This window comes from Tetrao urogallus (genome assembly GCF_951394365.1).
Source record: "Tetrao urogallus genome assembly, chromosome: 2".
NCBI classification, from domain to species: Eukaryota; Metazoa; Chordata; class Aves; order Galliformes; family Phasianidae; genus Tetrao; species Tetrao urogallus.
Window position 1 is genome coordinate 32927011 of NC_136814.1, and position 13987 is coordinate 32940997.

The window sequence follows — 13987 nt, forward strand, 5'->3', positions numbered from 1 at the left end:
TCCGGCGCGGAGGAGCGGCCGGCGGTGCCGCAGCCCATCATGCCGCCGCCGCAGGCGTGCTGTGCGCTCCTGGCCGCGGCCGCGCGCCTCGCTGGCCACCGTCGGCTCCTCTCCTCTCTCCTGGCTCCGTTGGCGACGCGGCTCCGTTCGTGCGCGGGGGGCGATGAGGAGGCGGCGGGGAGCGGCGGAGTGCTGCGGCATCTGCTGCTGAAGCTGCGCGCCACCGGGCCGGTGACGGTGGCGGAGTACATGCGGGAAGCGCTCACCAACCCCGGGCAGGTGCGGCGGGGCCGGGTGGGGGCCGAACCGAGCGCCGCGGCCCTTCGGTGCTCATCTCCTCCCCCCGCAGGGCTACTACACGCGGCGGGGCGGCGTCGGAGAGGACTTCATCACCTCGCCGGAGATCAGCCAGATATTTGGAGAGGTGACGCGCAGTCCCCGTATCCCGCTCAGTGAGGTTTAGGTTTCGTTCCGTTGGAAGGCGTCCGCCCAAAGATTTGAGGCTGCATCTCCAGTACCGTTCTGAGTTTTGGGTCAAAAAGCACACTGGGGCCCTGAGGAAAGAGCAGCAAAGCTGTGAGGGATCTGGAGCGCCGATGTTAGTTGGGGACAGCTGAGAGAACTGGGGTGGTTCAGTCTGGAGACGAGGACATTCAGGGGAGACCTACGGCAGCCTGAAAGGAGGTTGTGGTGAGGTGAGGTCGGCCTCTTCTTGTGGGTAACAGCAATAGGATAAGAGGTGGTGGCCTTAAGTTGTGCCAGGGGAGGTTCAGGTTGGATATTAGGAAAAACAGGAAGGTGGGGGAATCACCATCCATGGAAAGTGTTCAAAGACAGTGGATGTGGCACTGAGGGACGTGGGGATGGGTCGGTGGCTGGACTAGATGATTTTCACAGTCTTTTCAACCTTAATGAGTCTCTGATTCTATGAAAGAGGACTTGGTCTAGGAGAGTGGCTTGTTTTTGCAGGAGACTGGGAAGCCCTTTCTGGTTTTATAGCTTGGAACACCATCTGTAAGTTCTGAGATAACGTATAACCACTCTTAGCTATTAGCAGGCAGAAGGCAGGTGTCACTTCCCACAGATTCTGGAGTTCACATGTATCTCTTTGTGTTGTTTCTATCAGTTAATAGGAATATGGTACGTTAGTGAGTGGATGGCCATGGGTAAGCAGAATGCGTTCCAGCTGGTGGAACTGGGCCCAGGGACGGGCACCCTCACAGGCGATATACTGCGGGTAGGTGAAAGCTAACTTTAATGCTCTCTAATTCTGGCCTTACTCACTGGCTGCACAGTGATCTGAAGAAGTGAGGTTCTGCTGTTGGAGTTTAATGTTCTTAAGTAGCCACATCACTGCAATCAGATTTGCAGCATTGACTAACTAAAACGTGCATGTCTGTATGTTTAGAGAAGGGCCCAGGCTTCTGTATGGACAGCAGGACAGTGCAGGCACACATGTAACCACACAAACACTGCTTGACAGGGAAGGCAGGAATATTCCATGACAGCTTATTTATGAAAATACATTATCCAGGCTTGCATAAATGTGAGGCCTCCGTGCCTGCAACAGCAGGGAGCAGAGAGGACAAGAATGCAGGAATGAATCTGTGTTGGATTCCCCTGGGTCTTCTGGGGCTTGCTGGGTTTATTGCTTGAGTTAACCCTCCTTATTCTTATACTGGAGCATGGTTATCAAGTAATTAACATACTAATAATTCAAAAACACACTGATAATGGGATTTAGTATCTCAGAAGTTTCAGATTTATGTGTTAATGATAAAAATCTGCACAGGGAAATATGTAATACTGAACATGTTTTACTTATGCTGTTTGGGAAAACAGAGCTGTTTTTCTTTCAGTGCTAAGTGCTCTACAGATATTAGAAAAGTTAATTTAAAAGAGTGGGAGCTTTAAAGTGATTAACATTTCATGTCCTTATTATTATATGTTATAGTCCTCTAACTTTGTTAGAACTGTAGCAGCTTTTATTATATTCTGTTATTCTATTTTCCTTCTAGAGAAGCAAAATGCAGTTGTCTTAACTGAGACTGTCTTAGTGAATGAAAGCTAACTCAGTCTTATCCTTAACCCTTAATCACATCATGTTCATTCTTCGCTCTTGAAGGTATACAGAATATGACTGTACCTTATAGAACTTCTCTGCCTTTGCAGGTCTTCAACCAACTTGCCTCTGTACTTAGTAAATGTGATGTCTCTATTCATCTGGTAGAAGTGAGTCCTAAACTCAGTGCGATCCAAGCAGAGATGCTGACAGGAGGAAGGGTGCAGTCAAACCCTGAGAACAAATCTGCATACATGAAAGGCATTAGCAAGACTGGAATTCCCATTTACTGGTACAGAGACATTCAGGACGTACCGCAAGGTAAGGGGCTTGAACATCCTGTTACAGCAATAACCGAGGACAGCTCTGCTAACCTTCCTTGTGGGTAAAAGAAAGAAGTTATGCAAGAATTAGGAGCTAGTATGTATGAATCCAAGGCAGGTGCTTAAGCTTATTAATGAGAATCATAACTTCAGTTTGGGATAGCTACCCAATTTCATATATTCCAAATTTTTCTTCACCTTAGAAACCATTTATTGTTTTTGCCTAAATAAAGGCACAGGAACTGTAATAGTCCTTTCATGAGATACAGATCTTAAAACAAAAAAAAACCAAAAGAAAACAAAACAAAAAAAAAACAACAAAAACCATGCACTGGAAACTATAGCTAGCTGTAGAAATGTTGCCTTTAATGCATCCAAGCTGGGAATAATAATTATTTCAGTGCCATTAACTAACAATGCTTTAGAAGTTTAAAAAATAATAATAATTTTAATTTTCCATTAGAAACTGCTACAAAAGCATTAATGATTTAATATAATGTTTGATTTTTTTTTTTTAAACCTTCCTCCAGGTTACAGTTTTTACTTAGCGCATGAGTTTCTGGATGCCCTGCCAATACATAAGTTTCAGGTATAGCAAGAATATGGTAAATGTGACCGTATGCTTAATGATCTTTTCTCTTTGGAGAAGAATAGAGTGATGGTACCAAACCAGACACATGCATTGGCTGTGGTGATGAAATGTTTCTAAATAAGCTTGGACAAATAAAGCTTTAATTCACCTGGCAGCTGTAAAGTTAGTAATTGTTCTTGCATAAGAAAATCTAATCTTTAGAAATCTAAAGACTTCTTTTTGCTTAGACAAGTTTTTTTTTGTTTTTTTTTTTCCCCTCATTTCTTACACAACATGAGTAAGGTTTCCAGTTCAGCATTATTGTGTGTACCACTACTGGCAATGTGAATAGCAAAATGAAGTCTAGATGAGATTCAGAAGGAACTTTCAACTTCAGTTTCAGAATATTTATGAAAAATTATTGCTAGAATAATTTTATTTTAGTAAGTTAAACAATGAATTGTCAAAAGAATTGTTCTCAATGGCATCATTTATTCCTTTTAATTCAACCTGTACTTATCAAATCTACTGACTAATTTTTATCACATGCTTTTTCAAAGGCAGTTACTGAAATCAATTAGCCACAAGTAACTTATAACAAGTAAATTAATAGCACATTATGTACTTAATTAGAACTTTTGAAAAATGCTTGGCAGTGTAGTTCAGTCAACGAAACAAGATACTGCGTACCTAGTAGAGTGTAAAATGAGTACTCTGGGTTAATTAAACAGAGAACAGAGAAAGGCTGGCATGAAGTGTTGGTTGATATAGATCCAGAAGTCCCTGACCAGCTGCGCTTTGTCCTGTCACCATCCAGGACCCCTGCAACAGAAAACTTTATTCAGGTAAGGTTACACCTGTCAGAGTTTGTAATTAGGTCATTACTGTCTCATTAAAGTCACATACTGCCTCTCAGTTACTTTGGCAGGAAGATGATGCCTCTCCATCCATCAGTGACTAAGCACAGCTTACAGTTCTTTCTTTACAAAGCTTCCACCAGCATTAAACATTGTGTGCTTTGAAAGTGTAGCACAACAATAAACAGGTACATCAAGTTTAGCAGAATCGGGGCGTAAATGTTTTATGGATGCAGCAAGCAACAAACAGTTCTATGTTGTGTTTGTCACATCACCCTCTCAAACTGGCTGTACCTAAGCCAGGCTCTCAGGCTCCTCTGTACATACTCAATGGGTATACGTGCCATACTGACCTTTAATGGCAGGTGTCTAAGACTTCTTCTCTCTAAAATTCACTGGATTCTTAAACTAATTGAGATTAAAACCAACTGCAAGATTTTATACAAAGGTTTTTCTGAAGTGTATGCGTGGCTGAAGTGTTGTTTCTAATTTTTGTTACCACAGTAACACAGTTCCACTCTATGCAAGTATTCTCATTTGTTACAAAGCCTCATTCCAATGAGTAGGCTGTACAGGAGATGAAAGAAATTGAGAACTTGGAAAACTCTAATTGAAAGAGACCATTAGCAAAAACTAGCTCAAGTTATAGGTAGCCTGGACTGTGCCCCTGTATCTCTGTGCCCAGTGATAAGTCCCAACAAGACATGTGTGGAATACTCCTGCCCTGTACTTTTTGCTAATACAGGTATTTTGGTCTTTGAACTCTGCACTAGCCTGAAGAAACACGAGATCATGTGGAAGTATGTCCTGAGGCTGGCGTCCTCATCCAGAGGCTTGCTTGTCGTATAGAAAAGGATGGTGGGGCTGCACTGATTGCTGATTATGGTCACGATGGAACCAAGACTGACACGTTCCGGGTATGTCCAGAAATACTATGCTAAAATACTCAGTTATCTTTTCTTTTTCCCTTGGATCATTAAGTTCTGTGCAAAAAAAGAATTAGTTGGACATTATAGAAGAAAACTCTACTATTGCCACAGCTGTAAAATGGTGTTATTGAGTTCTCATTTAATCAGTACCTTTTGGGGTTTCTCTCTGGTAGGAAGCATAACTTCAGCCCCTGCCTCACTTACATCTTTGACAGCCAGGAATACAACTGAGTGTAATCTTGCAATTTAATTTTTCAGGGTTTCCGGAATCACAAACTTCACGATGTACTGAAAGCCCCAGGTACAGCAGACTTGACAGCAGATGTTGATTTCAGTTATCTTCGAAAGATGGCAGAGGGAAGAACAGCAACTTTGGGCCCCATAAGACAACGGGAGTTTTTAAAAAACATGGGGATTGAGCTCCGGTTGCAGGTACAGTAGTGTTTGCAGGTACAGTAGTGTTTGCAGTATATAGCACACTCCTCATCCACTGGCAGCACTCTCAAGCAGCAAGAGAGCTGCTTTACAATCAGATTCTTATTAAAAGTTGTTAAAAATGACCTGTTGGTGTGAAGTAGCATAAAGTTGCCTCCCTTATATATATATATATATATATATATATATATATATATATATATATATATATATATATATAAAAGATATATATTACTTTGGAGACCTCAAAGTGAACTCATCATACTCCTGCCATATTTTGGTATGTACTTACTGTGCGAGTTCCACTAGTGCTCATCTGTTCTATTGAACATTATGGGACTGTTACACTAGGATAGATGGAAGAATACAAGGGCAGGTATGAGGGATTGTATAGGGAAGCAGGAAAGGCTACAGCCTCCTTTCTTTTTCTTTTTAGGTGCTCCTGCAGAATTCACGCGACTCAGCAACTCATGAGCAATTGCTCCACAGCTTCGATATGTTGATGAACCCTAAGAAAATGGGAGACTGTTTTCATTTTTTTGCCTTACTGCCTCATCACAGAGTTGTACGTCCTACCAACAACGATAATCCACAATCCAAGTCTCCCCTACCACCTGTTGCTGGATTTGGTGAACTATCACTGAAGTAAGTTCAGTCACAAATAATTTCAATGACTGTACCGAGATGTGTACCAGTGGTAACTTTCAGCAGCAACCTATTAAATAAAAAAAAAAATTAAGGTTAAAGCAATCAAGTCCTGTGCATTTTACATTTTCATGGACTAAATGTTTTGCAATAGTAAGCAGTAAGGTAACAACTAAACATTTTGATTTATCTTTAAACTGAAGGAAGATGAAATGTCACATTTTTTCCAGCAATTTTCCTCTTACCAGCTTTTCTCCGACCAACCCACATTCCAAAGCCTAGGCATGTTTTGAAGAGAGTGCTTTCAGAGCACATGTAGTGCAACACAGTGCTCTTACAGACTGACCTACTTAAACCACATGTGTAGATATCAGGGACTGCATACACAGAGATCAGTGCACACTGAGCTGAGAATAAACAGTGTTTCAGGGGTCTTACTACAGAGCTGAGAGTAATACTGTGTGGAGGAATCAAGTTAAAACTTGTCAGTGACAAACAAGATCTGATAGACGTCAGCTGCACTCAGCTGAGGTACTTTCTCAAAACAACATGCCTTGACATCTTTGAAGTTTTTATAAGAATGGTAATAGGAAGCATGCAAAGAAGTTATTTGTCAGAAAGCAACTGCTAACAGAATTCCCACAACAGAGTATATCTAATGCCAACAAAAAAGTATGAAGAAACTTCTAAGAAAAGTTTACAGGAGAAAGAGTTCATGTAAATACAAGGAACAAGTCTGATAGGGAAATAAATTTTATTTTCAAGCTTATCAGAGGATATTTACAAACAATTGGATGTATAAAAATATAAAAGTACTTGACAGTGTCCATTTGAGGCTATAAAATTTTACATGAGCTTTTTTCTAGCATCATCATAGCAATATTGAATGCAACTTAATTCATCTAGGGGTAAGGATATTAAACACTATAACCTACTGCTGTCAAAGTTTGCAGTAAGGATAGAAAAAAGGGAATAAAGAAATTCAGCTATTTTTGCTACTCAATGAAAAAAGTTTACTTATAATGCATGTCTGATTTTTTTTTGGTTCCTCAGCTACCAGCTTGTGGCTTCTATTGTCAGGCCCCATAAGTCTGTATGTGTGCATGTATTATCAGGCAAACCACTCCAAAGGCTAACAGCATTCTTTTTAATACAAGTTAAGAATAAATAGTTAATATAATTTTTTTTTAATGCAGCACAAAGCAGACTTCATGGGGAGAGACATCAGTCAGGCCTTATTTCTTACTGTAACCCTTTCCTCTCTTGTGTGTTGTGCTTTTCAAGCGACCAAGCTGGCTTCTTTTCTCCCTTTAAAAAACAAACAAAAAAAAAAAAAATAGACAGTGACAACTCAAGTTTAAAATCCAAAGCTTAAAACCAGACTGTATTTATATTATTACAGTTGGAATGGAAAATAGCAATGGCTTCACTGAAACTTGGTCAGTTGGGTGGTGAAAGTTGGGGGGGGGGGGGGGGGGAAGAAAGATTGCTTCCCTTGCCAAGCCTGAGCCAATACTAGACTACCAACTTCATGGTGATTGTTCTGTTTCCAAAGATTAAAACAATAGCGCCTCTTGGAGAAGAATCAGTCCCAAAACTTCACGAAAGCAGGAGGGCAAGGTTAAGGGTCAAATTCTGCCCCTTTCAGACTCCTTTACACTGCTTTGACAGCATAAAAGTAAAAGAATGACCTCCCCCAGTGCAGGAGTGGCACAGACTCCCATCAGGCTCATCTCTGCACAAACCTGAGAATAATGTGCTACGAGAAAGGATGCATGATGGTAGGAAGGGCAGAAATACTCTGCCTACTGGTGGCTGTAGCAAACTGTTGTGCAGATTCAATCAAGATTTTTCTGCAAAGTTAGGTGTACTTTAACAGGGATGCCAGACTTCACTTTAATTTACTTAGATACCTGTAGAACAACAGCAGTTATACCGAGGGCAACTGGAAAAGTAAAGGGATGTTCAGGACTCAAGACTGCCCACATATATACTTCTGCAGCTGCCACTGACCTTATTACCAGTTTACTGTCACTGCAAGCAGCTCCCAGCACCAAAACAACTTGGTAAAATTCTGTGATTATCTAACAGCTTTGGAGACATCTGCTTACCTGTTTCCTTACCTGAACAACACTCAGAGGGAAAAAAAAAAAAAAAAGAAAGAAATATATCTCTACATACACAAAAAGAAATTTGTAGGAGAGAAAGGACCTACTTCAAAGCACCCCCCAGCTTTGCAGTTCAAGTCTATGTAAGTATTAAGGTATTTTCAGTTGCACTTAAGTAGCTTGGCATATCAAAGACATGTAGAGCCACCCAGCATCTTCCAGCAGCACAACGCAGCTGATCCACACAAAAGGAAATCTTTTTCTTCCCACTTTTTTTAATAGGTGAGGAGAAAAAACACCCTCTTCCATCTGTGTTTAGCACTCAAGGTCTCAAACTTCCCTGAAATACAGTCAGTTTTAACTATGCTCCTAGGGAATCATTTCCACAGAATATTACTGCTTCCTCTTTTGTGCCAAAGTCCAGTAAGTAGCTGGGAATCCATCAACTGGGGCATCTGCAAAAAAAACTGAATTAGGGGGTGGTTTTGGACTCTCCATTCAGCTCAAAACTGTTCTGAGCACAACAGGGACAGAAGAGGCTGCAGGTAAAGGTTGCAAGGAAGGCAAAACCCTTTCTCTTCCAATCTAGCTGCCCTGGTGGAAGCAACAGGTGATTTTGTCATACCCAAGTACGTATCAGAATTAAGATACAAGCTAGCAAGCTACAAACTATTCCTGATGTTAGTTGAGGGAACCTTAAAAAAATTAGAAAAATACTAGAAAATTTAAAAACGTCGTTATTCCAAACAACAGAAGAAAGCTGCATATGTTTTTCCCTATTTTTCCACATCTTTCTGCTATAAACTTTTTCCAGAGAGAAAGGATAAGCTACATCAAGTCTTGTGTGCTCTCTGCACTACTGATGTAGTTTTAAGGCAAAATGCCTTTGGTGTGTATCAATGACACGCACCAGCCTTGCGTAGCAACACAATACTGTGGCTTATTGCTCTGTTTTACCAGACAAAATATAGGGTGAGCACAGCTCTGACTGTCTTTTCAGATTGTCAGCCAGCATTTCAAGAGGAATGTAAGAAGCTGCACGTTTTCTCTTTCTTTTTTGGTATCTGGAAAAAGTTAAGTTAGGGCAAAGACAGACATACCCAACTGTCTTAAGAGCAGCAAATTACTCCTTCACCTATGAAGCCATATTCAACCTTCAACTGCCATGTTTTTCTATTATCTAAGGTATTCTGAACTGATTTCCTTTTACAATCTCTTCACAATGCACAGTCTAAGAAACAGGAGATGTATCTAAGTAACAAAAAACAGTCCTCTATGGCCTAGTAAATAGGGATAAATAGGGATTAGAAAACCATTACAAAATTCTTACTGTGTAGGCTACAAAAAAAAAAAAAAAGAAAAGAAAAGAAAAGAAAACCTTGAAAAATGCAAAGCATTCCATCTGTACACATCACACTTCAGTAATGGCTTTGCAGCCATACAACTGGGTGCAGCGTTACCCAGCGGGCTTATCCCACTGTCCAATAGCCATTCATAGTTTAGGTCAGAGCTGGAGGAAAGCTTGTCAGATGACAGTCTATTCCCACGTCAACACAGGATCCTCTGAGGCTCCGTATGCTGAACTACATGTAAAGCATTCAGAAAGAGCGACAATTGTTCCAAAACTTATCTTCAATTTCGGTCTGGAGTGTCGGCCTTTGCTGCAGTTTAGCAATACAAGTAAATCAAGGGTCCTCTTCCATGTCATCTGGATTCGGAGCCATAATAAAATGCTGGGGGTATTCAAGGTTGTGTTCATACGCATGTTCCTTCCAGCGTGCATCATCGCTCTCATGGGTAATGTAACGCTCTCCAATGCGTGTTTCAAACTCTCTGAGGTCAAGCCAAGTCTGATAATCCTAAGGAGGAGAAGAGTTCATGAAGCAGTTCAAGAAACAGCAGCCTTATATTTCCAAAAATAAATTCGGCAATTTGTCTCTTTTAATATAAATAACAACAAGATAAAACCAACAGGAACTGTTTAAAAACAGAGTACAACAAAAAAAGAAGGGTTCCAAATTAAGTAGGCTAGTTCCCAAGGCTGTAGCATTAGAAATCATGAAAACTGCTAGAAGACAGATAAGAGAGTTTTATTATAAAACTAATTGTACTACTATTCATATCTATACATACATAAAGTGATACTAGTTGCAGTACTGTTTGTACTGTTTATTTAATTGGATTTTCCCCTTAATGTCTTCTAAGTTGTACAATGTCTTTTAAGTTACTTACTACGTTCTATTTCAAACAGTTCTCTTCTAAAATGGCTACAAACTACAGCACCCCCTAGTTTGTGAGCCATCTTTAGCACTGAACACTGTGTGTCTGCACTGTTCTCATTGAGACTCCGTGCATTCATCACTGCCTCTATTCAGAAGCGACAGAAAAGTGGAACTCTGTGTTAGCATCAGGCAGTGAATAAGAAGGAAGGGGAGAGGAATGAACAATGTTTCCTGTGGAATGAGAGCCATAAAGAAATGGGCAGAGTAATGAAGCACGTTAAACATTAAGCCAAAACCAGAAATACTCCATGAGTGTTTCTTCACAAGCATTACTAGTAGTTTTACTAAGCTTGTCAAGGATTTCATACAAACAATTGTTATTATTTGTCCATTATAAGCATAGGGATGAAGACACATCATTTTACCTGCAACCATGGGTGACTAAGAGATTTGTCAACACTGAAACGTTTCCTCATCTTGACTTGAAGCAAATTGTTTATTAAATCAATGGCTAACAATGAGAAACAGAAGAAAATATATTGTTTAAATATTAATCACATCTTTTGCATGCTGCAGTGAAAGTGAGTTGTGCATACACTACTGAACTCTTCTAAAGTGAATCAAGCCCCTGAATTTTATACGTAGCTTTGCTTATGTTAAACTAGGCTACAAAATAGGCATGGGGAGGTTTGTTTTTTTTTTTTTTCCTTTGACAGAAACAATAAAAGCTTTATTATATTACCTGTTAAAATTTCAGTAATTCTCAGAAGTGTTTAAATAAAGCTTGAGCATAATCCTGTGTTCCAACATGACAAAGGTACTTCCACTATTTGTGTGATTTATTAGGTGTCCTTTCACACCTAGCTGTGTGTTAATCATATAATCATGTTTGTGTGATCATATAGTCATGTTTATATGATTAACAAAGTTGGCATTAGAAAGTTCTGAAGACCATCCTCATAAATTTCCAGATTGTTCAGATCTGAATAATACAGATCCAGGTTTTGCTTTCCTTATTAATGTACAAAACAAAATTCCATATTCAACTTTGAACCATTTCTGTAATTATATCATAGTTTAGATAAAGTATGTTTTATGACATCAGTGTTCAGCAAATACTCAGGCAAGATCTAACTTTTCATTGGGATATCTGAGGAATTTGGGGTTGTTTATCCCACTCCTTATGAATGCAATCAAGTCATTACATCAGATTTTCCCCCACTAAATCTTCTGGCTCCTTCTTTTCTGAAAACGATCCAAGACACTGTATTTAACATTTCACCTTTCCCATGTCTATGCCAGCTCACATTTAGCAATTTTGGCATACAAAACCCAAACTACTCAAGATTTTGGCACTGATCTCTCAGTGAACCTTGTGGTTTAGGCACTTGGATGCACTATCTGTGCATAAAGATGTTCTAATAAATCAAATTCATTTCTTTACCTTCACTGGAGATTTCCTTCCAAGGATTTGGTGGGTACATAAATGCTGCATTTTGAATCTGATCATTTATATCCTCATCTTCGTTAAATGGGAATGTACCACTAAGGCTCACATAGACAATAACTCCAACAGACCACATGTCTAGGGAGCGGTTGTAACCTTTACTCCTGAGCACCTCAGGGGCAAGATAAGCAGGTGTCCCCACCACAGAGCGCCTGAAAGATTTTTCACCAATGATACGTGCAAAGCCAAAATCACACAGCTTCACCTGCAAAAGAAATGCATTTTAAACTGAGAAATCTCTGCCTAATCCCCTAAATGTGCTACTGAGCAAAACCAGGGTGGTACTTGGTTCTATTCCTGTCATCGTTTAAATACTGAATGCACCAAAACGGAGACAAAAAAAAAACACCAAAAAACCAAAAACCACAAAGTGAGGAAATGAGTATTTCTTAGTCTTCACTTACTTGAGGGAATGGCTCTGCTGATGCTAGTAGTACATTTTCTGGTTTTAAATCACAGTGCACAATATTCTTGAAGTGTAAATTCCTCAAAGCAACAAGTATCTATAGAAACAAAAGAAAATTTTCATAACTATTTAAATAGATCAAAAGCATCAAAATCCATACAGAAAGCAGTATAAAATTTGTTTCAATGTAGCCTTGAAGAGTTAATATATAACTACAAGCATTACTTTTCCAGTCAATAGGCCGGAACCAATGGTTTTGTGATGACCTTTTATTTATTTATTTTAACTCCACCGTTTTGAACATTTAGAGTTTTGATGTACATCTTTGGATATCCATAATGTTAAGCCTTGTGAAATAGGATCAGAAAAATATTCCAATTTATTTCCATGTTTTTTCAACTGCCATTCGATGCACAACTCCGTGTGCTGTCTCACACAGAGGAAATCCTTCTCCAGACTCCATTCTCACATAACTATGAAAGACAACTCTAGCCTTTCCTCTCAAGGAGGGAGACCGAATGCTAACCTGAGTGACCATGAACTTAGTTATTCGTTCTGGAAGTCGACTTTTCTCACTGGAAAGAATCATCTCTAGCATATCACCATGCAGCTTTTCCATCACAACAAAGACCCGTTCCGGGGTTTCAAACATACATTCCAGGTTCACAATCCCAGGGTGATGCAAATTCTAAAATAAAGTAGTAGAAGTACATCACTAAAATAAAACAGCATGAAATATTCTGAATTACACAGCAATATTGTAGCACAAATCAAAGAGTAGTTAAACAGAAAGAAATGAAAAACAAACATGTAAGAGGCAAGAGATTAGTCTGAAACATATACAATAATCCATGAAATACACAAACTATCACTATTAAGGCTTTTTTTAGCACAGATTATCTATAATTATTTTACAGTTGGTACACTCAGTAACTTGAGTACAGAACATGCAAAATCACCATTCAGACAGGGGAGCCAGTAATCAGGGACAACCTAAAATACTACAATTTCCAGCTGGCTGAGGGAGACATGGGACCAAAGCACAGGTCCTTGGTGTATCTCCTATTGCAGCAGATACTACCCTCAAGTTATCAACACTATCAAACACGTGGCAATTCCCTACTTACAAGATTCCTTCCTACAAAAAGACTCAAAAATCACATGTGCAGATTTAGCAATCAATACAGAGCACTTACAGACATTATGCAATGTTATCAATGGCTTATGTGAAGAAAACTCAGACATGATACAAAAATAATTTTGTACCTGGAGAATGGCAACTTCGTTACGAAGCTGACTTTCCTGCTTAGTTGGAAACCTCATCTTGTCAATAACTTTGATAGCTACATCTCTTCCGGTCTTCCTATGTTTCCCTGAACAGAAAGTCAACATCAAACATCAAGAGGTACAAGCAATTCATAGCTACAGAAAACTACAGCAGAAATCTCTTTTTGGAGAAACTGTTATATTCTATATAAATCTACAATATCGCTCTATTTGTATTTAAAACTGCAGTTGGTATATGAGTAACCAGAAGTGACCAACCTCAATAGGAGGGCTGTAGGTAAGTTTAAATCATTTGCTTAGATAAACATGTTGACATTAGCCCTGCTGAAAAGGACTTGTGGATCCACTACTGGTGGATGGGAAGCTGGACATGAGCCAGCAGTGTGCCCTCATTGCCCAGAAAGCCAACCGTATCCCAGCCTGCATTAAAAGAAGCATGGCCAGCAGGTCAAGGGACCTGCCCCTCTGCTCCAGATGTAGAGTCCTCAGTAAAGGAGAGATGTGGACCTGTTGGAGCATGTCCAGCACATCCTTGGAGATATTCAGGATCAAACTGGAGCAGGCTCTGGGCAACCTGATGTAGCTGTAGGTGTTCCTCCTCATTGCAGGGAAGTTGGACTAGATGGCATACAGGG

At 39.9% G+C, this 13987-nt stretch overlaps 2 protein-coding genes across 2 annotated transcripts in view; one reads left to right on the top strand and one right to left on the bottom strand.

The window, feature by feature from the left end:
• NDUFAF7 (NADH:ubiquinone oxidoreductase complex assembly factor 7) lies at nt 1-5919 on the top strand (the record flags this gene model as incomplete). Its single annotated transcript, XM_079550305.1, has 9 exons — nt 1-279; nt 350-424; nt 1127-1237; nt 2173-2383; nt 2916-2974; nt 3688-3801; nt 4587-4730; nt 5001-5174; nt 5614-5919. Coding segments are annotated over 9 exons (1380 nt in total), but the record flags the coding sequence as incomplete, so codon positions are not given.
• Nucleotides 5920-9615: 3696 nt separating this feature from the next.
• PRKD3 (protein kinase D3) overlaps nt 9616-13987 on the bottom strand; it is a gene marked incomplete at both ends in the record, with an annotated part of 37745 nt that continues 33373 nt past the window's right edge. The window contains 6 exons of the mRNA XM_079532798.1: nt 9616-9789; nt 10578-10663; nt 11597-11864; nt 12064-12162; nt 12592-12753; nt 13332-13438. Of these exons, the coding sequence (XP_079388924.1) occupies nt 9616-9789; nt 10578-10663; nt 11597-11864; nt 12064-12162; nt 12592-12753; nt 13332-13438 (896 nt within the window). The remainder of the gene's footprint in view (nt 9790-10577; nt 10664-11596; nt 11865-12063; nt 12163-12591; nt 12754-13331; nt 13439-13987) is intronic.